At 44.3% G+C, this 23,249-nt stretch overlaps 1 protein-coding gene across 2 annotated transcripts in view; it reads left to right on the forward strand.

Annotated features, from left to right (window-relative positions):
- LOC115785256 (protein TANC2-like) overlaps nt 1-22,356 on the forward strand; it is a 69,606-nt gene extending 47,250 nt beyond the window's left edge. For both annotated transcript variants that reach the window (XM_030736794.1, XM_030736793.1), the window contains 16 exons: nt 1,933-2,067; nt 2,653-2,849; nt 2,941-3,049; nt 3,226-3,348; nt 3,415-3,552; nt 3,659-3,757; nt 5,396-5,587; nt 5,704-5,797; nt 7,565-7,698; nt 7,791-7,914; nt 10,056-10,231; nt 10,481-10,613; nt 11,291-11,382; nt 11,490-11,624; nt 11,773-11,873; nt 17,067-22,356. In XM_030736794.1, the coding sequence (XP_030592654.1) occupies nt 1,933-2,067; nt 2,653-2,849; nt 2,941-3,049; nt 3,226-3,348; nt 3,415-3,552; nt 3,659-3,757; nt 5,396-5,587; nt 5,704-5,797; nt 7,565-7,698; nt 7,791-7,914; nt 10,056-10,231; nt 10,481-10,613; nt 11,291-11,382; nt 11,490-11,624; nt 11,773-11,873; nt 17,067-18,912 (3,828 nt within the window). In that variant the 3' untranslated portion in view covers nt 18,913-22,356. The remainder of the gene's footprint in view (nt 1-1,932; nt 2,068-2,652; nt 2,850-2,940; nt 3,050-3,225; nt 3,349-3,414; nt 3,553-3,658; nt 3,758-5,395; nt 5,588-5,703; nt 5,798-7,564; nt 7,699-7,790; nt 7,915-10,055; nt 10,232-10,480; nt 10,614-11,290; nt 11,383-11,489; nt 11,625-11,772; nt 11,874-17,066) is intronic.
- The last annotated feature ends 893 nt before the right edge of the window (nt 22,357-23,249 follow it).

Below are 23,249 nucleotides of genomic sequence, written 5' to 3' on the forward strand. Positions count from 1 at the left end.
ATCCTGTCTGGATCTGTTTTGGATCCATTCACAGTGGTTTATTTTGTCCCAACACGATCCGTATTCCTCAATTAAAATGTCTCATCCTTCCAAAACTATTTTGAAATATCTAATATAGCCAACAGCATATAAACAGCTCTATTAAAAGCCTAGACATTTCTAATATGTTTGCCTTTTCTGATAAAACTTTAGATTCATAAAAGTCTTGGAAAGCTGCCCTGCATTTTTTCAGTATCTTGCCCTAGGATACTTTGGTCTGCAGTGTGGAGCAGCCAGGAATCGAACCACTAACCTTTCAATTAGTGGATGACCTGCTCTACCTCCTGAGCCACAGCCACCCCATAAAAAAATGAATCATATAAACTGTAGCAAACAGACAGATTCACTCCGGAGTCTGCGGGTAACTAATAGCACGAGTCTGTCAGTAAACTGTGTCTGATCTGATTCTCCGATTTTATCTTCAGTTTCTCTCACCTACATTTTGCCCAATCAGGTTACAGCTGAATAATTACATTTAAATGTAAAATTTGAATTCCAGCTTCTAATCAAAATTCCTGTTGAGCAAATGATAATAAATGAAAAAAAAAAGACATTTTTCATATCAAACTTTTATCCTGTCTGTGATGAGGACAGAGTGGACCAAGCTGATTAAAATTACTGTGTTCTTCCCGCCGGTCTCTGAGACAACCATCACGCTCAGCTCTGAAGTGTTTGTATTTCTCGATCCGCCGGATTAAAATGGAGACTCTGCTCTTTATTTACCTGTTACCATGGTGAATTGTGTCGGAGCTCCATTGATGATGGCTTTCTTTCTCTACTCACGCATGTGCTTAACTCAAGGTGAACTAACGCTGATCAGCTGTGCTGGAACCAAAAAATGAAGGAGTTCATAGTTAAACTGCTTTCTGGAACAGGGCTCGGCTTCCTGGCAGGTTTTCTTCAACGAACAAGTTTGTGTGAAGGCTCCCCTGCTCCTGCTTTTATTAATTAATACATACAGTTGATACTGAAACATGTATCAGCACCCATTAATCTGCAGTTTCTGTCTTTACAAACATTACCAGATGCTTAACTCAGTGTGAACACACTCAGAGCTGATTGAACTAACTCTGATCAGCTGTTCTGGAAACAGAAACTTGTAAGACTTCATAAACTCACAGTTTCTGTTAGACTCAGAGTTTGTTGAACCTGCTTCCAGGATCAGGGCCCTGGTCACCAGCAAACTGCTTAGGGTTGAGGTTTATTTTAGCTGCATACTAAACAAATAGTTTCAAAAACTAGAAGATGCTGCCTTTCAAATCAGGTCTCTTACTTGCATTTGGCTTTCTAAAATAAGAGTTTGCAGTACAGATGAACATTCCATATAAAAGGTGAGACGTGAACCTAACCCTGACCTTGTACATATAAAGAGATTAAGTTGAATGCACCAACAAGCTGCTCAGTTTTTTCAGAGCTGCTGTTAAAGCATAGCAGTGCATGCACACACCTCTTCTGACCCTGGGACCATAATCACACCAATCCCTCCTTCTCCACAGGAACTCAGTTACTAACTGCGGCTCATTTAAGCTGACTTTATTTATGTCATATAACCGTTTCAAGGTTTGGCTGCCTTGTTAATGCTGCTCCAGAACGCTCACTCGGTGCATGTAAAACACGCTGAATTGTAGCTCTGGCTGGGATAATAACTGAATTGCTACAGTGGGTTCTGTTTTTCAATTGCAAGTGCCAAAAACTTGCAATGTATTCAGGTCTTTGACTTTGCTTGATAAAGATGGAAAACAGACAAGCCTCTGCTGCAGCTCTGTCCAAGTTTGTGATTCTGATCTTTACTTTTTTTCCAGTATGGTATTAAATCCTATATTTGAGATACCGTAAAGAGTCTTTTAATGTGTGTGTTTGTGTGCGTGTGTGTGTGTGTGTGTGTGTGTGTAGGTGGTTCCTGTGAGTCTAGCAGAAGTTTACCTGCTGCAGCTCAACATGCGCTTTCCCACCCAGTCGTCCTTTCAGAGAGTTTTACCTCTGCTCAACGTTACTGTGGCATCGCTGCACCCGCTGACTGAGCAGCAGGTCAGTCAGACACATCAGCTCTGTCTGGATACACTTTCACATTGGTGCACTTTCATGTAGTACACCATGTAGACATGATGGAAATAACAGTTGATTGTGAGTATCATGCTACTGTGTTTTGTGAACATGAGAAATCTGACGTGTCTCTGACCTCACATAAAGCTAAGTGTTTCCACAATGATAATTTAACAAATATACACACTGAAAAATGCTGCAACATGAATTGTGTGTTTTCACCAGCATTGACATTGCTGACAGCATAGCCTCCTCCTGCTGACTGAAAATTGTTGGTAGTCTCTCCCTTCCTTCTGTTTAGCCAAGAAAGTGGTATACATGTTAAAAAGTCTACAATGTTCCACTGTCACTTTAAGCACCATTATTAGTACACCCTCCCATTACTCACAGAGCACGTTATACAGCTGCTATGAATACATTTAAACCTTGAAAGACATCGATTGTGTGAATAATTGTATCATATCATAAGAATCATCATTTGTATTCAGTGATGCAGTCAGGATATTTTTTTATGATCCAATATCTGCAAAATTACTGACATGCCGTGACTACAACACTGTCACTGTGCAGCTGTTTGAGGTGGTGAATGCCGGTACCCTGGTGGGAGGCTCACTGCAATGGGTGGAGTTTTCACAGCGCCTGGAGCAGCTCTCCTCGTTCCTGTTACGGCGCAGCGACGGCAGCCGGATGCTAAACCACACCTCCTTCAGGGAGTGGCTCATGTGGAGGGAGGAGGGGCAGGATGACAGGTTCCTCTGTGATCCCAGGTATGCTCACAGAGGGCAAGAGTGACAAATAGAGAGCGAAGACGAGGGGGAGGGATGTTTCTCACTGAGTCGTCTGTGTGTTTGTCTCCAGGAGTGGCCACACTCTCCTGTCCTTCTGGCTCTGCAGACAGGCAGGAAAGCTGACCCGACAGCAGACACTGGAGCTGGGACATCACATCCTGAAGGCTCACATCTACAAGGTGAGCTCTCACACACAAAGTTATTCATTCCGGTGTGATTTCTATCCCCAGGTATCCGTGCATGCATTTCTGAGTGCTCACAAGGAGACCAGCAATAGAAGATTTTTTTTTAACAGATAACAAAGGTAACAGGTGTAAAACCCCACTGGTATCTATGGCATCTGTTTTTCATCCAGGGTCTGAGTAAGAAGCTCGGGGTTTCCTCCTCAGTTCTGCAGGGACTGTGGCTGTCATACAGCACCCAGAGCCTGAGCCCTGTTCTTGCATCACTGCGCAACCTCTACACCCCCAACATCAAGGTAATGTACTTTGCATACACACGCGCGCACACACACATACATTTGCTAACACAGGTGTGTTTCCAGGTGAGCAGATTGCTGATTATGGCTGGAGCTGATGTGGATTACTGTAGCGATGTCCTCAACAGCGCCCCCCTGCTGTGTGTCCATGCTCACCTGGGCCACGCCGATGCTGTAGTGCTGCTGCTCGACCATGGAGCTCAGGTTAAAAAAATTAAGTTTCATGTGATTTCATAGAAACATATTATTGGGTTTCAACAGGAAGTCTGAGCCAATTTACTGCAACCAAAATGTCACATTGAATTTCTAGGTGAGTGCTCAATCACATGACGGTTTGACTGCACTGGGATTCGCCGCTGCAGCTGGTCACCTGGATATTGTCACAATGCTGAGTCAGCACAGAGCCAAGGTAGCTGCTACCAGTTCTTCTCGACGTGTGTAATGTGGTGTCAGTCATACGCTTACAGCTAATGTAACGAATAACTGCAGCAGGATGAGATACAGTCATGTGAAGAAGAAAGTTTCCAGAAAGCACACCTCTGCCTTTAACAGCAATAACTTAAAGTAATTGCTTTCAGTCTCTCACACCGTACTTTAAAACATTGCTTCAGTTCATTGAGGTTTGTCCATGCACGGCTTTCTTAAGGTCCCGCCACAGCAGTCAGATTGAGGTCTGGACTTTGACGGGCCCATTGCAGACCCTTGATTCTTTTCTTTTTCAGCCATTCTGTTGTAGATTTGCTGCTGTTGTGCTTGGATCATTGTCCTGTTACATGACAAAGTTTCAGCCAAACCTAAGCTGTCAGACACACATGGCCTCACATTTGACTCTAGAATACTTTGGTTTACAGAGCAGTTCATGGTTGACTTAATGTCTGCAAGGTGCCCAGGTCTTTACCCAGCCCAAATCATCAGATGCAACTTTGCGAACCTAAACTGTGCCACCATCTTCTTTGGAGAGAGAAGAGGCTTTCTGCTGGTGATCCTTCAAACGAGCCAAACTTGTTCAGTCTTTCTCTAATTGCTCTGTCATGAACTTTAACATTTAACATGCTAACTGAGGCCTGTAGACTCTGAGATGTAACTCTTGGTTCTTTTGGCATTTCTCTGACCATGGGCGAATCTGCACACACCTGAATGTGCAAACTACCAGATTTTCAGCTTTTATAGAGGTGGTCACACTTGTTGACGATCAGTTAATTAACTGCATTTAACTGGCTGCTAAGTCGCCTCTTAATTCCTATGGAGACAGTAGGGGAGTATTTAGTTTTATGCATAGAGTCCTATAAACTTTCCTTTTCACCTGGCTGTATGTGGATGAGAGGATGGCAAGCTAAATTATCAGCTAATGCTAGTGAGCCTGGATAACAAGCTGTATTCTGTATGGTTGCAACACACAGACACAGATATTCTAATTAGTGTTAAGTAACGGAATAAAAAAATGCTAATATTTAACTCACCAAAGCTTTTTGGACAGGCTGTACCTCACAGTAAGCTATATTAGATAACTCCATTAAAATGTTCCAGCAGATCCAACATGATCACAGGGTCCAGCAGAGATATCAGTTCCAGCTGTGGACACATCTATAAATCATGGAAGCCACGCTCCTAAAATCTTCACAGAGTCTGAATGAGTGAGTTTGGCTGAGATGAGCCAACTGTTAATACAAAATACTGGGATTTTCCTGCATTCAAGAAATCCTGGCATTCCTCAAAGAGGGAGCATTTGCCCAAAGGAAAATTCCCTGGATTGTAATAAAAATATTGTTTCAGCATTGTAATTTTCTGAGAGCAAATATAAGGACCAGTTCAGTGGTTAGTTCATTGTGGTATGCAAGGAGGTGATCATGTGTCTGTGCTGATTTGAACGCTGTGAAATACGCGATGTGTTGAATAGGTGAGAATTCTATTTATTCAAATTGAGTTGCTCTTTTTCTGTTGATTCTTAGTCTTATGACCTTTTCTGATGCTCCATGACATCATTGCAGTTTAACCTAGAACGTGTCAGGACCCTGTTTCTGATTGTCTTGCCTTCATTTGCATGCAGGTGGGTCACGTGGACGGCTCCGGTCGGTGCGTGCTGGTTCACGCAGCCCAGCGAGGCCACCTCGAGGTGCTGCGCTTCCTGCTGAAGAGGGCAGACTGGAGTTGCACTAACTGCTGTGGCCAGAGGGGGGTGAGCAGGAGCCAGGCGGTGCAGCAGGGTCTGACTGCTGCAGCCAGCATGGGACATGCAGAGGTAACAACACACATGCACCTTTACACTACTGTGTGGTACTGAATCGTGAAAACAATCACATATGTGTGTGTGATTATAATGAATGTACGTGTGTGTGTGTGTGTGTGTGTGTGTAGATGGTGTCATACCTATTGGACCTTCCAGAGGAAGATGAAGAAGGGGAGGAGAGACCTGAGATCAACACATATGACAGTCTGTGGGGAGAAACAGGTAATACAAAAACTGTCTGATGCAACTACTATTATTTTCTTTACTCAGGACTCCTGCTGATGCTGCTCATCATCGTGCAGAGATGCGCTCACAGTTTGTGTGAATGTTCTGAAAAAATTCATTTGTGAGGGAGTGCAGTAAACCTGAAGCCATCACTGTGATAAATTCACATTAGCCTGTGGAGCATGGTGGAGAACACTGCTCTGATAAGCATGCTTTGATTTGCTTCAGAGGTCATTTATATAAAGGATGATTATTTGGGCTTCGTTCAAAGTGCAACCGCACAGTAAATAAAAGGTTGTCTCATCAGTCAGGAGTCACTGTGCTTCACATTGCTGCCATCTAGTGGATGAAACTGTGGATTATTGAGACTACATGACTGTGTGTTACCTTGTATTATTTTATTTTATTATGTTTCTGTTCATAACTTCATAAATCGTTCAGTGTGACAAATAGCAGCTGTTACATAGTAATGAAAAACTAAAACTGAACCTTTTTAAACAATAAAAACTGACCAGAAACTAGCAAATACAGTGTAAACTAAACTGAAAGTGAGCTATATTGAAACAAAAGGTTCTAATTAAAAATCCAGAAGGATAGAACGGGCTCTGTTTTTAGCACTTAGCTCTGTGTGGGAGAGCGCACAGCGCCCAAAGTTTAGAGGATCTAAAGTTACTGGGCAGATGCACATCAAACGCTCATCTTAAGGATCTTCTATAAAATCTTTTATAGTCAGTGACAGCCTCAAATCTGCATGTATCAGCCAAGTTTCTGCTGATGTTCTTCTAGACCCTCCCTGTCCTCGGCTGCCACGTGTTATGGGTTCTGTCTGCTCGGGTCCTCAGCGGGTGGACTGCTGAGCTCTGGTAGCTGTCTCAGCCAGTCATGGATTTTCCTGCTCCTCATCCTGAAAAGCATTCTGGTTGCTTTTGATTTTTTGTCCTGCAGCCACATGATTGACTGTCTAGATAAAACCATGGATGGGCAGGTGTGCATAATAAAGTGCTTAGTAAGTGTAAACTGTAACCCTTAATCAGGCAGTCCAGCTTTATTTGTAATATACAGATCAGTGCAGTTAGAAAGCGCTTCACACATAACTGGTAAGCTGAAAGTAAAATAAAGTGAAATGTGCTCATAAGCAATTTGAAATAAATTGTAAATATGAAACATAACCTTTAAAATGTCGTCTAAGTGCAGCAATATTCCACTACTAAAGTCAAGAATAAATTGGACACTATAGAGCTCATCTTGGAAGAGTAAATATGTCTGGCACAACAGTGCATTCAGATCACAATTCTGCCAGACATGACAGGCTTTAAAAAAAAGAAGAAGAAGAAATTAGAATATAAATGGAATAATAATAAAACTACACTCACTTATTTCTGAGTTTTGTTGACACGACGCCAGGATAGTTTTGAGCTTATCAGATTTTTGCTGTTAAAGGTCATTTCAAAATAAACACTCTGTACACTCAAAAAATACTTAAAGTCTGGCTTGGATTATTTAATGTTTATACTGTAATATTTACCACAACTTTATAATGTTGTATGTTGAACTACAGAGCTGAAGTTGGTGTTCTGTTCTGTTAAAATGATTGGACATGAACGGGTGGCTAATTTCTAATCGTGACTGTTCACCGTCTGTCTTCTTGTTTCACCTTGTCTCACTCTGCGCATGTGTGTGTGTGTGTGTGTGTGTGTGTGTGTGTGTGTGTGTGTGTGTGTGTGTGTGTGTGTGTGTGTGTGTGTGTGTGTGTGTGTGTGTCAGCTCTGACAGCAGCAGCAGGACGTGGCAGGTTGGCTGTCTGCAGGCTGCTGTTGGATCAGGGGGCAGCCGTGCAGCAAGGCAACAGGCAGGGTGTCACTCCACTTTTCAGCGCAGTGAGACGGGGTCACTGGCAGGTATGGTGGAAGCAGAAAACAAGCAAGTACATAATCACGTGGTCCCTGGAGCAGATAACTGCAGCCTTCCTCCTTGTCTATCTTTCGGTCAGGTGGTGGAGTTGTTACTCAGTCAGGGGGTGGAGGTAAATATGGTCGACCAGCAGGGGCGAACAGCTCTGATGACTGCAGCCTCAGAGGGACATATGAGCACTGCCCAGCTGCTGCTGGATCATGGTAATCACACGCTGCACCACACAGTCAGAAGAACAGGAGCAGTTTCTGGAACAGTGAAATTAAACCACCAGTTACATTGTTTATATCCAGCCAGCTCAGTCAAAAACACTGTAGATGAAACACAATTATTTATGGCTTTGTTATGCACAACTATCAAAGCAGCAACAAGACCCAACACAGGACAGAGCAGACACCGGTGATAACAGAGGCAGACACAGCACGAAAAGAAGGAGCTAGGGTGGAGGTGGGTTGTGGAGCAGCTTGTAGATGCACAGCACTTACTTAAATCGGCTCAAATGGAGAGGGACTGAGATTTCACTGAACACACTGCAAAAACCAACTGTGTGTAAATCAATGGCTGTGACCACCTCCAGGGGACCTCCAGGGGACTACGCCCACAGGGGTTTAAATACCTGGGTCTCTCCACCATTTGGTTGAGAACTGAAGAAGCCTTTCGGATGAGAGGTGAAACGTCTTCAAGAAACAAAAAGAAGTCCAGTCGCCTTTTTCAAGCTCCAGAGAATGGCTGTGACAGTTTGTGTAGATGGAATGATGACAGAACCACAGTGGAGTTCCCCACAAAGTAGAAGAAGCAACAAAGAAAAGCACACTGGAGAGGCTCACACAGTGGCTGCTGACAGGACAGGGCTCAGCTGGACTTCTGCAACTAAAGGATAAGGACTGGGAAGACAGATGGCTTGAAAGAGGAGAAAAGAGGCCATCTATATCCACTGTGAACGACCATCACTGAACAGAGGAGGCGGATTACGACACCAGCTGGCATCCACCTTGAGTCTTGAGATCCCTTCCCGGGTCCCTCAAACCCCGCTCACACTTTAATTCAGGTGACTTCAATAGGTCACATGATAGGGTGGGGCAAGGCCTGGCAGTGGTTTCATCCAAAACCACTAGTGGTGATGACCCACTCCTTTTTTTCACACCTTGGCTCATGTGATAATGCACATGATCAATAGTGGGCCAATGACCACCTCCAAAGGGGACAATCCAAAGAGGAACCTGGAACTCTCCACCATTTGGTTTTAGAACTGAAGAACCTCTTGGATGAGAAATGAAACATCTTCAGAAAAATTTAAAGAAGCTCTGTTGCCTTTTTTTTTTTTCAAGCTCTTGAGATTATCATGACCACTATTACTGTACCACCATCATGTTTGACTGCTGCTATGAATTCCTTTTTATTAAATGCTGTGTTAGTTTTGTGCAGATGTAACGGGATGTAAAAAGTTCAACTTTTGTCTCGTCAGTCCACAGAATATTTCCCCAAAAGTCTCAGGAATCATCGAGATGTTTTTTGGCAAATGTGAGACGAGCCTTTGTGTTTGGTCAGCAGTGGTTTTCTCCTTGGAACTTTCCCATTGGTGTCATGTTTAACCAGTCTCTTTCTTATTGTTGAATCATGAACTCTGAGCTTAACTGAGGCCTGGTGTTCTTTAGATGTTGTTCTGCATTCTTTCGAGACCTCCTGGATGAGTCGTCGATGTGCAGTTAGCAAGTATTTGCAGACAAAGATGAAAAATTACAGGCAACCACAGAAATCACTAGAAGGTTCTTGGTGCAGAACCTTCTTTGCAACTGATTCCATCCAGCGACAACCAGCAACCTCCAGTGGCTCTACAGAGTCTATCTTTGCACCTGAAAAACACTCGTATTGTCTTCTGGATATCCAGCAATTTCTAGTTGCATCATCAAAGAAATGAACATGAGATGAGCGGGCAGATACTGCCTGACATTCAGACGGACGTACATGATGCTGAAGAGGAGTTTCTCCATGATACCGAGCAGGCTGGTCCCTATGGCCATAACCAGCAGAGCCAGGCCACAGAACACGTGGACGGGCAGGTACGAGGCTCGTAACCACGCTGACGCAACAGGAAACAGGAAGAACAATAAACCCATCGCCCACTGGGAGAAATGGAGGGATAGAAGTTTAGTGTTATAATCTATGAACGTGCTCTATACTGAATTTACAGTTATTACATTAATGGCATTTGTTTTTTAAGATTAGTGAGGCCAGGGTTAGAGCCATTATTTCTAATTTTCCTGTTTTGTTCACAGTGTATGCCTATGACCCCTGCATTAACTGACCCTAATGAATCTCTGAGCCACCTTCTGTCTGTTTCCAGGAGCTTCCCTCGACCAGACCGACCGGGAAGGGCTAACGGCGCTGAGCTGGGCGTGTCTGAAAGGCCAGCTCTCATTGGTCAGAGAGCTCGTGGAGAGAGGAGCAGCCACAACTCACGCGGACCGCAATGGACGGACACCTCTGGATCTGGCTGCATTCTGCGGTGACCCAGAAGTGGTGTGTAAAGCAGAAGTAGCTGTGATTGTGTTTGCTTTCTTTTAGAGCAATGTATCTACCTTACCTGCCCTGCAGCGGTTGTGAAAGACAACATATTTTAGTATATCTTTTTCCTAAGCCTGAAAAGGCAGTCCATGCTAAATATTGATAGAATTCATGAACAGATTTTATTTTAGAAAAAAAAATCTTAAAAATAAAAACTTTCCACATCAGCAAAACATGCTAAATGTAGGTTTCATCCGTGTCCAGGTGCAGTACCTTGTGGATCACGGTGCATCAGTGGAGCATGTGGACTGCAGCGGGATGCGCCCTCTGGACCGAGCAGTCGGCTGCAGGAACACTTCGGCAGTCATCGCACTACTGAAAAAGGGGGCCAAAATAGGTAGAAACATGACTCAGAGCTGCTACTCATGTGATTCATGTTTTGTTCAGTTTAACCACAAGAATTAAACAATGAATGTTACACAGTAAGTGTCTTCATTCCTGAGCTCCCAGACTTCCATATGATTTATTTAGCTTCCATTAGCAGTCAGTGGTGTAGTAAAAAACACGATCCTACAGAATTAACCATCTTAAAGTCTAACTCATCATTGATTCAGAGTACTCAACTCATCACACTGGCTGCATAGGGTTATGAAACTGTGTAACTTTAAATTGTAAATTAATGATGTTTCAGTTCATATAACCAGGACAACATAGCTCTCAAGAGTCCTGTTTTCCCCAAGGTTCTCCTGTATTTTAAGGCCTTTTCTCCTGTTTCTCCATAGAAAGTCCCCAATTTGCATGATTGTCAAACTTTATTATGAATGTTTGTCTTTTAAAGGGCATGTGCACCAGCAGACCAGTGAGATACACAATGAATTCACTTCTAAAATACTCCCACGCCAGGTGGCAAGGTTTTCTAGCTGTGTCAGCTTCACGGGGGGAATCCATGTTGTGTGTGTGTGTGTGTGTGTGCGCGCATGCGCGCAGCTTTTTAAACCTTTGAGACTCCAACACACAAAGTCACAAATATGAGTGGACATATCCCTTAACTTTTGCATGTTTGCGTGTGTGTAGGACCAGCAACCTGGGCCATGGCGACCTCTAAACCAGATATCTTAATGGTTCTGCTCAGTAAATTGATCCAAGAAGGAGATAAATTGTACAAGGTAGCGTATACAAGCACGTGCAATTTAATCTCACAATTCAGTCTTGACCAAACACATTCATTTGATTTTGCACAGTGTTTGATGTAAGAGGATGTTTTGTTTTCCAGCAAGGTAAAGTGAGGGAAGCTGCTCACTCATATCAGTCGGCTCTCCAGAAGTTTCCAGGAGACGAGCTGAAGACGTTCAGGCAACTGAGAGTGTGTGTGCTGCTCAACCTGTCACGCTGTCGCCGCAAAATGAATGTGAGGCTTTTTATTACACACACCCGCACACACACTGTTAACCACGCTAACAATATTTTTTTATTTTATTTTGGAACTAATCGCACCACTAAAATTTACTTTCAGTATTAATGTGCCATTAATCTTTTTTTTTTTTTTCCCCTTCCAGGACTTTAACCTCGCTGAGGAGTTTGCCACCAAGGCTCTGGAGCTAAAAGCCAAATCTTACGAAGCCTTTTATGCCAGAGCCCGCGCCAAACGCAGCCGCAGGTAATAAGAAAGAGTAGTTGAATAAAAATTATCGTCCTCTTTTGGCACTACACACAGCTTGCTAAGGCCTCAGCAACCCAGGCCCAGTGACCGGTCAGCAACCCCATGAGAACCTGCAGTCACTAGTGAAAAATGTGTGTTCCCTGACTGGTTGGAAAGTGGTTGCTGGAGGTGGGTGACTATCACTCAGTGAAACTGGTTGCAAAGAGGGTGCAGTACCAAAAACCGTCTTGTGATTGCTTTGATTGCCAGCAGATTGCTGTGGTCACCCATAGTTTGCATGGAAGATGTTGACTTGTCTGCACTCACTCACTAACCACCAAGTGGTAGTGAAAAATGAAAAAGTGCAGCGGAAACTGGAAACAGAGACTGTTTGCCTTCAGAGTAAAAGTATACCTCTTTGTGACCAAATCTGTCTAGCAACACCCAGCAACTTCCTGCAGGTGGTGGTGGTAACGCACCATATCGTTGATTACCAACCACCATTAAACTCAAGAAGAAAAAGAAGAATCGGCACTTTACGACAGTTTATGAGATAAGATAAGATAGTGTTTATTTGTCACATGCACAGTTATACACAGTACAATGCACAGTAAAATGTATTTTGTACCTGCAACCATGTATACACACACATATAAATAAGAAGAATAAAAATAAAAAAAAGTAATTCACACTATACACTATACTCTATATACTATACACTATACACTCTTTTATAAATTATAATATTTACATTGTGCAATAATGGTCCAGTTAGGGCTCAGAGTTGAGCAGACGGATGGCTTGTGGGTAAAAACTCTTCTTCAACCTTTCAGTCTTAGCCCTCAGGCAGCGGTAACGCCGGCCTGATGGGAGCAGGGAGAAGAGAGAGTGTCCGGGGTGGCTGGGCTGTTTTAGGATCTTCATGGCCCTCAGCCTGCACTGCTTGGTGTAAATGTCCTGCAGGTTGGGGAGGGTGGTTCTGATGGTCCGTTCAGCTGAACGAACCACCCTTTTTAGGGCCATGAAGTCCTGCTTGGTGCAGTTTCCCATCCAGGTGGTGATGCTCCCACGCATGATGCTCTCGATGGTGCAGGTGTAAAAGTTCCTGAGCACCTTGAGTGGGAGCTTGAAGTCTCTCAGCCGCCTGAGGAGGTAGAGACGCTGTCTGGCCTTCTTCACAGTGATGTTAACGTGATGAGTCCAGGACAGGTCCTGTGAGATGGTCACTCCCAGGTATTTGAAGGTGTCCACTCTTTCCACCTCAGCACCACTGATGACAAGTGGATGGTAGTCCCTCTGCTGCTTCCTGCTGAAGTCCACGATCAGTTCCTTTGTTTTGCTGACGTTGAGCAGGAGGTGGTTCTCCTGGCACCAGTTCTCCAGGCGGGAGACCTCTCTCCTGTAGGCTGTCTCCTCATTGTGAGAGATTAGTCCCACAACAGCAGTGTCGTCAGCAAACTTGATGATGACGTTGGACTCTGACGTGGCCTCGCAGTCATGGGTGTACAGTGAGTACAGCAGAGGGCTGAGCACACAGCCTTGGGGGGATCCAGTGTTGAGGGTGAGGGAGGATGAGGTGAGGTGACCCACTCGTACCACCTGTGGTCTGCTGGTCAGGAAGCTGTGAACCCACCTGCACAGGGATGGGCCCAGGCCCAGGTCCAGCAGCTTAGAGACCAGCCTGGAGGGAACTATGGTGTTGAATGCTGAGCTGTAATCTACAAACAGCACTCTCACATAGTTCCCCTTACCAGTGTCTATGTGTGAAAGGGTCTTGTGGAGGAGGAAGGATATGGCGTCATCTGTGGATCTGTCTGGCCGGTATGCAAACTGTAGTGGGTCGAGGGTGGTGGGCAGTGAGGAGGTGATGAATGTCTTGATGAGTCTCTCAAAACACTTCATCACCACAGAGGTGAGCGCTATGGGCCTGAAGTCATTGGGGCTGCTGGGGTGTGGTTTCTTTGGGACAGGGACTATGATGGACTTTTTAAAGCAGGTGGGAATCACACACAGTTTCAGTGAGAGGTTGAATATCAGTGTAAACACAGGTGCCAGCTGGTCAGCGCAGGTCTTAAGGACACGTCCACTAATACCGTCTGGTCCAGCCGCTTTCCTGGTGTTTACACGTCTAAACGCCCTCCTCACGTCGCGCTCCGTCACAGTGAGTGTCTCCGCCCCTCCGGCCGGGAGCGCAGCGGGCTGTCGGCTTCCCGACTCAAAGCGCGCAAAGAAGATGTTGAGTTCATCAGCCAGAGAAGCGTCGGCACTCACCGGGTGTGTGTGTGGTGCTTTGTAGTCTGTGATGGTGCGTAGTCCCTGCCACAGTCCCCTGGAGTCAGACTGTTGTAGTTGCTGTTCCAGTCTGCGGCCGTAGCGATGTTTAGCCTCTTTCACCGCTCTGCGGACGTTGTATGATGCAACCTTGTAGTCCTCCATGTTCCCAGAGGCGAGGCCGGAGTTGTAGGCAACGGTGCGGGACCTCAGGGCGTCGCGGACAGATTTATCCACCCACGGCTTCTGGTTGGGAAAAGTCCTGATGGTCCTCCTAAGTGAAGTGTCTTCAACAACTTTCCCAATAAATCCCACAACAGTTTCCGTAAACTCCTCGATGTCTCCGCCCGCGCTGCTGCGAAACATGTCCCAGTCGGTTGAATCCAACGCACCCTGCAGAGCGGCCTCTGTTTGATCAGACCACCGTGTAACTTCTCTCACAGCAGGGGGTTCCTGCCTGAGCCATTGTTTGTATTTCGGCATGAGAAGAACAGAGGTGTGGCCAGACTTCCCAAAAGGCGGAAGAGGCTTTGCTTTGTAGCCATCTTTGAATGGAGAATAGCAGTGGTCTAGGGTCCTCTCTCCTCTGGTGGGGCAGTCGATGTGTTGAATAAACTCCGGTATCACCTTTTTCAAGTTTGCACTGTTAAAGTCCCCGGCTACGATGAGAGCCGCATCACGCTGGTTAGCCTGATAGGTGGAAATCGCCTCATGTAGCTCGGATAGTGCAGTGTTTGTGTCCGCCTGAGGTGGAATATAGACGGCGCTGAAGATGACCGAAGTGAACTCGCGGGGCAGGTAGTGGGGGCGGCATTTCAGGGTTAGGAGCTCCAGGTTAGGTGAACATGATTGTTTCAGAAGGACAACATTCCTACTGTCACACCAGTTGTTATTAATCATTAGGCACACACCTCCTCCTCTTGATTTTCCAGACTCACTCGTTCTGTCCATGCGATGAACGCTGAAGAACTCCGACGGCTGTACGGCGTGGTCCGGTATGAGGGGGGTCAGCCATGTCTCCGTGAGACAGATGATGTTGCAGTCCCTTATGTCCCTCTGAAACTGTATCCTGGCCCTGAGTTCGTCCAGCTTGTTATCCAGTGACTGGACATTAGCCAACAGGATGCTCGGCAGTGGCGTTTGGTGCGCTCTGCGCCTCAGCCTCTCTCTTACGCCGGCTCTTTTCCCTCGGGGCCTTGTCCGTGACCTGGTCCGTCCTTTGTTTGAGCTGGCCCACTGGAAACGCTGGATCTCCTGAGGCCAAGTCGGGTCGGGAGAAAAAGGTGTCAGAATACAGCCAGAGTGCTGTATTCTGATATTAAAAAGAGTCTGTCTGTCATACGTGATATGACACAGAGCAGGCGGAATTATAAAGTCCAGAATTAGAGCTAAACCTAATATATACAAACAAAGCGTAGGAGCAGGTACGATGGCTGCTGACCTCACCGGCGCCATCTTGAAGATCTTGAAGATTATGACATGCAGCACCGCTGTTTACACTGTTGGCAGGAGGGTATACAGCAGGTTCTGATGAAAACATGTCACATTCAAAAGAGAAGAGACGTAAGGTGGACAGCGAAAACAGGAAATTTAATGACAACTGGATCAATACATATGCACATATAAAAAATGCTGATGGCAATCCCTTGTGCCTAGTTTGTTTTGACATCATTACTGTCATTTGACTGGGATTCAAATAAAAATGCTGAAAATGTAGTGGTGCTTTTTCTTAATTGTAGATTCAATAGGAGAAAGAATCCCGAGAAATGTGTGGCCCACTGGCAGATAGCCTCATGACAATTTGGCCCATAGAAAAATGTAGTTGAATACCCCTGGTCTAGATCATATAATTAATACTAACTTGATGGCCAAAGCAGTAATTAACTCTGTGAGGTCATTGATGGTAAGTATCCTAACCCTAAACCTTAACTCTCTAAGTCACAGGCAGAGTTAGGGTTAGATATAACCTAACCTTGTGATGAGTTAGACCTCAAAGGGTTAACAAGCCACAATATTCACTAAATTTCTCTAGTTCCTTGTGAACAAGGATGTTATGAGGGTGTTAGCCTTAAGGAAGTTAAGTCCTTTCCCAATGGCGGTCCACTCAGTGTAGATTTGGAGTCTAGCCCATTTGGACCGTCTCATTAGCAACTGTACCCTGAGATGGCAGTCACAGCTCATGTCCCCAGTATACTTACTGCATTGGTCACTTTGAACCCCAGTGGTGATATTGCAGCAGCTTTGTACCATTTGCACCAGTGCTAAGGTTGCAAGTATTCACTGCAGTATTCTCCTGAACAATAGGTGACAAACTCAGACAAAACCGCCACAGGACGAGGAGCCTCTCATTCCAAAGGTTTTTCCAGAAAGTCTCATCTTTTCAAACTATTGTAGCATCTACCTCTTTATAATCATTGAATCTCTGAGCTTTTGTGCTGATGCATAATTAAAACGGTGGTAAAAATCGACACGATCATACAATCGTGTCTTCAACTCGGCTACAGCAGCAGCAGCACAGTGTGCGAGGTTACAGAAATCGAGAAGCGCGCGACCGGACTAGACAATACCAAAGCAGCAGTTTGTGACGTCACTCTGTCGTATGGTGCCATTCGCCAGCAAGTATAATGGCACAGTGAGGCCTGAAGTTTTAGCTACCAGTAAGTTGTGATCTAGCAATGCATTAGAGTCACTGTGAATGCAGTACCAAAAAAGGCATGGTAGGCAGATAGAGGAACATGATTTTAAACCCGTGTTTCATCATTTTTTACTGCAGTCACATTTGCTAAAAAAATTTAATCGTAGAAAATTTCAGGTAACCAGACTTCTAAACACCGACAATATGCAACACATCATTCAGGAAACATTCTTAAGTTAAGAGTTTATCTTTATGGCATCTTCTGAAGTTTCTCCTGTTTTCTCTTGCTCACTCTCATAATCCAGACAATTCCATGCTGCCTTGGAGGACCTGATTGAGGCCAGCCGTTTGTGCCCATCCAACCGAGAGATCCAGCGCCTGCTGTCTCGGGTCAAGGAAGAGTGTCGCCAGGCTTCACAACAAAAAGACACTCAGCCTCCTTCATCTAATCACATCTATCAGCAAAACATGTCCATCAGCGACGCCAGGTCTAGAGATTCGGGTTTACAGGTACAGGACAGGGAAGGGCTTACAGAGGAAGAGGACGAAGAGGAGAAAGAACCAGAGTGTAGTCTCAGGGAAAGAGACTCCTCTCCCTGTCACCTTCAACCTGCGGTTCAGAGTCTTGACACCCGCTGCCACTCCGGGGTGCCATCACCCTCCTCCCTCTCCCCTACTCATCTGTATCATCACCTCCCCAGTCCCACACACTCAGCCTCCCTGTCTTCACCCAGTCACTCTGCACAGCCCCCTTCTTCCGCCCCCTATCACGATTTCAGCCCTCCTTCCTCCCTAATGCAACATCAGCAGCAAGCTGGCATAGTGTCTGAAAGTATGCCTGCATTGTCAGAAAGTGGAGGTGTACAACACTATCCACAGTCTGAATTAGATCACAACCAGGGAGTCCAGCGTCACCACCATCTAGCCAGTCAGAGGTTCCAGAAGCAGAACCCTGTCCAAGGCCAGTGGCTCCAACCAGCCAAAGCACAAGTGGTCAGAACCAGTCAGCCCAGTGCCTCTACCCACTCCAGCATGGTTTTGGGAAGTTCTGCCTACTCCCAGTTTGCCCATCTGCCCAAAGAACTAGCAGAGCTGGGAGAAGGCTTTTGCCCAAATCCCATGGATGTCAGGCCTAGCCCGCTGGCCCAGCCTGGTCTGAGCTCTGGAGCTGAAGAAGATGTTGACCTGGTTTGCCAGGTCAGAGCTACATCTAGCTATGGAAAAGGAGCAGGAGCTGAGAGGGCAGGTGTAAGCCGTTTTGGCCAGTCCCGTCAGTTCAGCCGCAACCAATCCAAAGCAGCCTACTACCCTTTGGAGGTTACAGAGGCAGCAATGGGGCCTCCTGATAGGCTTCAGTCATCACATGATTATCAGTATCAACAACAGGGCGGTCTCCGACGTCCACTCAGTGCCCACCCAACCTCCTCCTCCTCTCATCCCCCTAGGCCTCTCATCCACTCCCAGAGTGTCAGCGTCCGTTTCTCCCCCAGCAGTGGTAGCCTCACTAGTGGACAGCCAGCTAATCTTGGGCCAGGCTTTAGGACGTCAGCCTCCGCTCAGCACATGGATCTACCTTCAGATCTGGCCTCTGCGAGAAGCATTAGCGGCTACCACGATGATAACTTCCTGATCTCCTCTCCCCAGTCAGAAATATGCATGGCAGGAGGGGGGACTTATCCTGGAGAAGTGGGGCGCTCATCTAGGAACACTCCTTTTATGGGCATAATCGACAAGACAGCAAGGGTGCACCAGCAGTATCAGCAGCAAGCTCCTTCCAGCTCAGCATCCTGCCTCAGTCCGTCTCGCTCCTGGGCCGTGTCTTCAGTGGACACAGTTGTAACTTCGCCCAGCAAAAACCCTCCACCACCCCAGCTCTCATCCTTCGCCTACCACAACCGCAGCAACAACAATGCTCACAATGGTCACGTCTCTTATGATAACCAGTTGGACTTTCATGAAGTGACACCAGGAAATGTTCATCAGGGTGAGGGCTCCATGCAGGTTGCCAGTCAGAATCCCTCCTACACGGACGTGAAAGTGGCTTTGACACTGCCCATGATCCACAGCTGCTCGGACAGACCGACTGAGAGACGTACAGGTCCTACCTCTCCGGTGAAACCAAAAAGACCCTTTGTAGAGTCCAATGTGTAGAGACTATACAACAACTTTAATGAAAAGTGGTATAAAGGAAGTCAGTGTACCCACAAACTGGATGGCTTATTACTGAATCTGTTCTTGAAACAAAGAAGTCCCTATAACATTAAGTTCCTACGTTTAGTACTTGGAATGTTTCTAAGCCCAAGACACAAAAAACTTTGGGTTCTGGGTAAAAGCATTTGTTTTTATTATTTGGTTGTTTTTGTTACTATGCTTCAGAGAACCTCTGGTCATTTGTTATATGAAGTGCTTGCTGTTTGTCGGTTTTGGAAAGACTGCCACCTCTTCTTAAGCATACTGACTCCTTCATTGTGCAGATCCTTAACTTACAAGACTGGCATGGAATATATTCCTCATTAACAGACTAGATCTGTCTGTTGAAAGTGGAAGATTAACAGGTGTTCACTTCACAAAGCACAAAAACGGAGAGGAAGATTAATAATAAGCCCAAATTATTACGCCCTGTATTCCACTTCTTGCACAGTTCTGGCTTGAAGTACATTTTAAAACTGCAGTTCAAGTTTAGACAGGAGGGGAAAAAGCACCACTATTACCTTTGCCTGCTGCCAGCGCCTTTAATAAAGATTTTCATTTCAAGTTTGAACCGCTTAAATGACACAGCGACTGGAAATAAACGGATGGATTGAGGTTCGAAACATTGTGCTAGTCAAATACTGGTCAGTGACCCTAATCCAAGCCATAGTTTGAGAAACTACGAAAATGCTGTCATTGAAAAAGCACTGACTTTAAAAAAAAAAAAAAAAAAAGTATTTATCTTTTTTTAAGTTATGTCTGTATTAAACTGTAAAAAAATGTTTGTTTTTCTTTTTAAAACTGTATTCCATTTGGGATATGGCTTCATGTTTATTTCCGGAGGTTCTCTGTCAGAACATGTAAACTGAACCTTTAGAGCAAAGTTCAGAGTTTCATGTTGGGTTAACATCTATTAATGTCTGGGTACAATTAGAACTGCATCTTGTACAGACTAGATTTTGGGGCGGTGGGTTTTTGGTTTTTGTCGTTTCAGTCTTTTTCTGTGTTCTATAAAGGCCTTTTATATTCTGTAGTCCTAATGGTCTAATTATGCAAACCGCAGGATCCCAACTGATACACCAGGGCTCTTCATACTCATTATGTTGGAACGTTTTGCTTGTGTGCCCTTCGAGCTGCTGTCAGTATTTCTTCATTCTCCAGTAACTCTTCATTGACTGGTTGCCAACTCCCTCCTCTGACCTTTAACCAGGCTTGACATGTAATTTCTCAATATTTTGACTATTGTTCTCAACAATGTGCATTTCAACACTTTGGATGATGTTGTATGGTTTTCTTGCCTTTCCAAAGAGTCCTGTGTAAATTGCAAATGAAATAATCTATTTATGTGCTCTGAAATGAGCTTAATTTATGAAGCTGCCAAGCTAATTAGTTTACCAGCAACAGCTGCCACAGAGCCTTACTTATGAGGCCCAAAAGTGTACAAGTATTCAACTATGACGTTCCTTCACTGTACTATGGGTTAATTTAAACAAAGAAAGTTCAGTTCACACTGAGGAAATCCACTGTGTAGTACAGTATTTCAGAACAGTCTGGAAGCTAGTCCTGGATCAGAATTTAGAGCAACATCACTAACTTTTACTCACAACAATTAGCATACGTAACTGTGTTTGCATCTCCTCAGATCAAGCTGTGAAGTTGTTCCTCCAGTTGTTTTTCTGTGCTTGTTATAAATGCCTCTGCTTAGAAAGAAGTTTAAAAATCTTAAAAAATTAACTAAAGCTCCAACAAAATTTGAAGAAATAACTGCTATGACTTTATCTCCAAAATGTGTGTACTGTGTTGGAGAGAGTTGTACGAGAGCCAGGTCGTACTTTCATGCGAAATCAATGTGTCTCACTAGTGTAATCTTTATTTAATCAGGGAAAAGAACATGTTCTTATTTACACTTGTGGTTTAGGAAAAGGCAAAGCCTCTTGAGGAAATGAGGGTAGAACTAAAAAGAAACAAGAAAATTCAAAAGAACGGCAGTACGCGTACACATCACTGCTGGTAGTGAAACCTTCAGTTAAAATTTACAAATGGCAATTCCAAAAAAAAGAAAACCCTGTTGTATCTCATTGCTTATACCATTCGTATTTCACTTCAGGAATTTCCAGTAGATTATGAATAAATTATTTGTCTGACTTGCTAAATTTTTGCAAAGAATTATATACATTAATCATTAATTTGCCCTTATAATTTTTATCAACAATGTTTCTGTTTATGTGATATTAGTAACTGGGTGTCAGCAGTGATCTAGCCAGAAAAACTTCACAGTCCCTGGGTATTGAACAACCGCTTGCTAGTGCTAATAGCTAATTATACTAATAGATAATTATGGTAATAATGAACAGTTTCAGTAAAGAACCGGTGAAATTCTCAGCCCAGTGCAACAGTACCTGAGGGCTAGAACCCTGGAACCCCAAGAACTATCATACTATCATACCTTAGATGCTAGGGCTAACAAGTGCTCCACTGCAAAGCAAGAACTATGCTGTTTCTTCTTCTAACGAGGTCACCATCTACTTCAGATTCTAAAAGTTTGCAATTTTCAGCACAGTATCGTGTGAAACCATCAAGCACATATTCATGGTGTTTTTTTTAAAAGGTTCTCCTTGCAAACCAGTAGTTTAGCTTGCTGGGTAAAGCAGATAAAATGGTACATTTTCATGGTAAAGGCCACAGTTTGCTGCTTGTCTAGCTTGGTAAGTAATTAAGGGCCTGTCATTAAAATAAAAAGTCTGAAAACTGATCAAGACTCAAGTTAATTACAAGGGGAGCCGGTTAGCTAAATAGTCAATACGGGGACAAATTTGAAATAAGACACGTATTCATAAATAAGGATCAGGCTTTTATCTTTAAAAATGTTTTTTATCCACATGAATGCCAGTTTTTGTACATTTCTTTTTATGTTTTTTTCCATTGAATCAACGTCTCAGTTGCTGATGGAATGTGTGACCTCTGACCTCTCTGTCACAGTACAGCCTCTCTGACCACTGCCCTTGTACTGCTCAGGAGACTGCTGCTGTCAGATGATATTAGCAATCTGATGCTCAAACAATTAAAGTGGAAACAGGTGTGACAGCGCATCAGTGCTTCTTTAAATGTTCCATCAGCTCAGTGACACGCGTGTCATCTGTTAGCAAAGCTGTGTGGTGCAGTGCATGTAGGATGTTTGCCCTCAGTCTGCCTGAAACACCACGCCAGAACAGAGCCAGGTCAGTGCGCACTTTGGGCTCTTTTGTAGTGTGTAAGATGAGTTCAAATTTAAAACCGAGGATGGTCACAACAAGAAGAGCTTCATTATTAAAAAATTCAAGCAACATGAATGTGGTTTTTTTTTTTTCTTTGGCTCATGTAAAATCAGTGAGTTAGAAAGAAGAATAAAGCTGAATGAAACATGGATCTGTAAGTCTGTATCTATTTGTGGGACCCAACGTTGGAACGTCTACTTGGCTGTTACAGCCCACCCAGAAATTACATTCACTTTCTCATTTAGGGACAGCAATACATGCTGTATGCAAAATATTACCAGAAGCATTCACATGGATAAATGAAGATCTAATATTCATGCTCCTCATGCTTCTAACAGTGGTGGAAGAATTGATCTTTAAAGCTACAATAACAGTATTTTGTTCACTTGGGGGCAGCAGAAACAATGTGAACAGAATATTGACATTAACAAACTGGCCCTATTATTTAGTGTTGAATTAATTGTTTCGGGATTACATTTTTATACACAGTATCCCATTTTCAGAGGCTCAAAAGTAATTATACAATGAACTGACAAGCAGTTTTTTTTTTCCCCTCATTATTTCATGGCAGGTTAAGCAGATGAAAGATCTGGGATTGAAGTTTGAGCTTGTTTTTTGGTAGCTTTTCACTGGAATTCTCAATATGAAGTCCACTGACATGTTGATGCAATTGAGAGAGGCCATCGTCATGGTTGAAAAAACAAACCTATCAAAACTTTAGGAGTGGACAAACCAACAGTCTGACTCATTCTTAAAAAGAATGGATGCACTGGCCAGCTCAGCAACACCAAAAGGCCTGAAAGACCACAGAAGGCAACTAAAGGGCAGGATGACAGAATTATTTATGTGCTTCTAACCAATCTAGAGATGCCTTCATGAATGGAAATAGAGAGGATACAAATCACTGGTTACACTCAAGAACAGGAAGGCCAGATTTAGATTTTGCCAGAAGACATATAAAAAAAAAGTGGTTGTCTATCGCTCTGTGTTAGCTCTGTCCAGGCTGTACCCCTACCTGTGACAGCTGGGATAGGCTTCAGTGCG

Source organism: Archocentrus centrarchus, chromosome 8 (assembly GCF_007364275.1).
Source record: "Archocentrus centrarchus isolate MPI-CPG fArcCen1 chromosome 8, fArcCen1, whole genome shotgun sequence".
Lineage (NCBI taxonomy): Eukaryota > Metazoa > Chordata > Actinopteri > Cichliformes > Cichlidae > Archocentrus > Archocentrus centrarchus.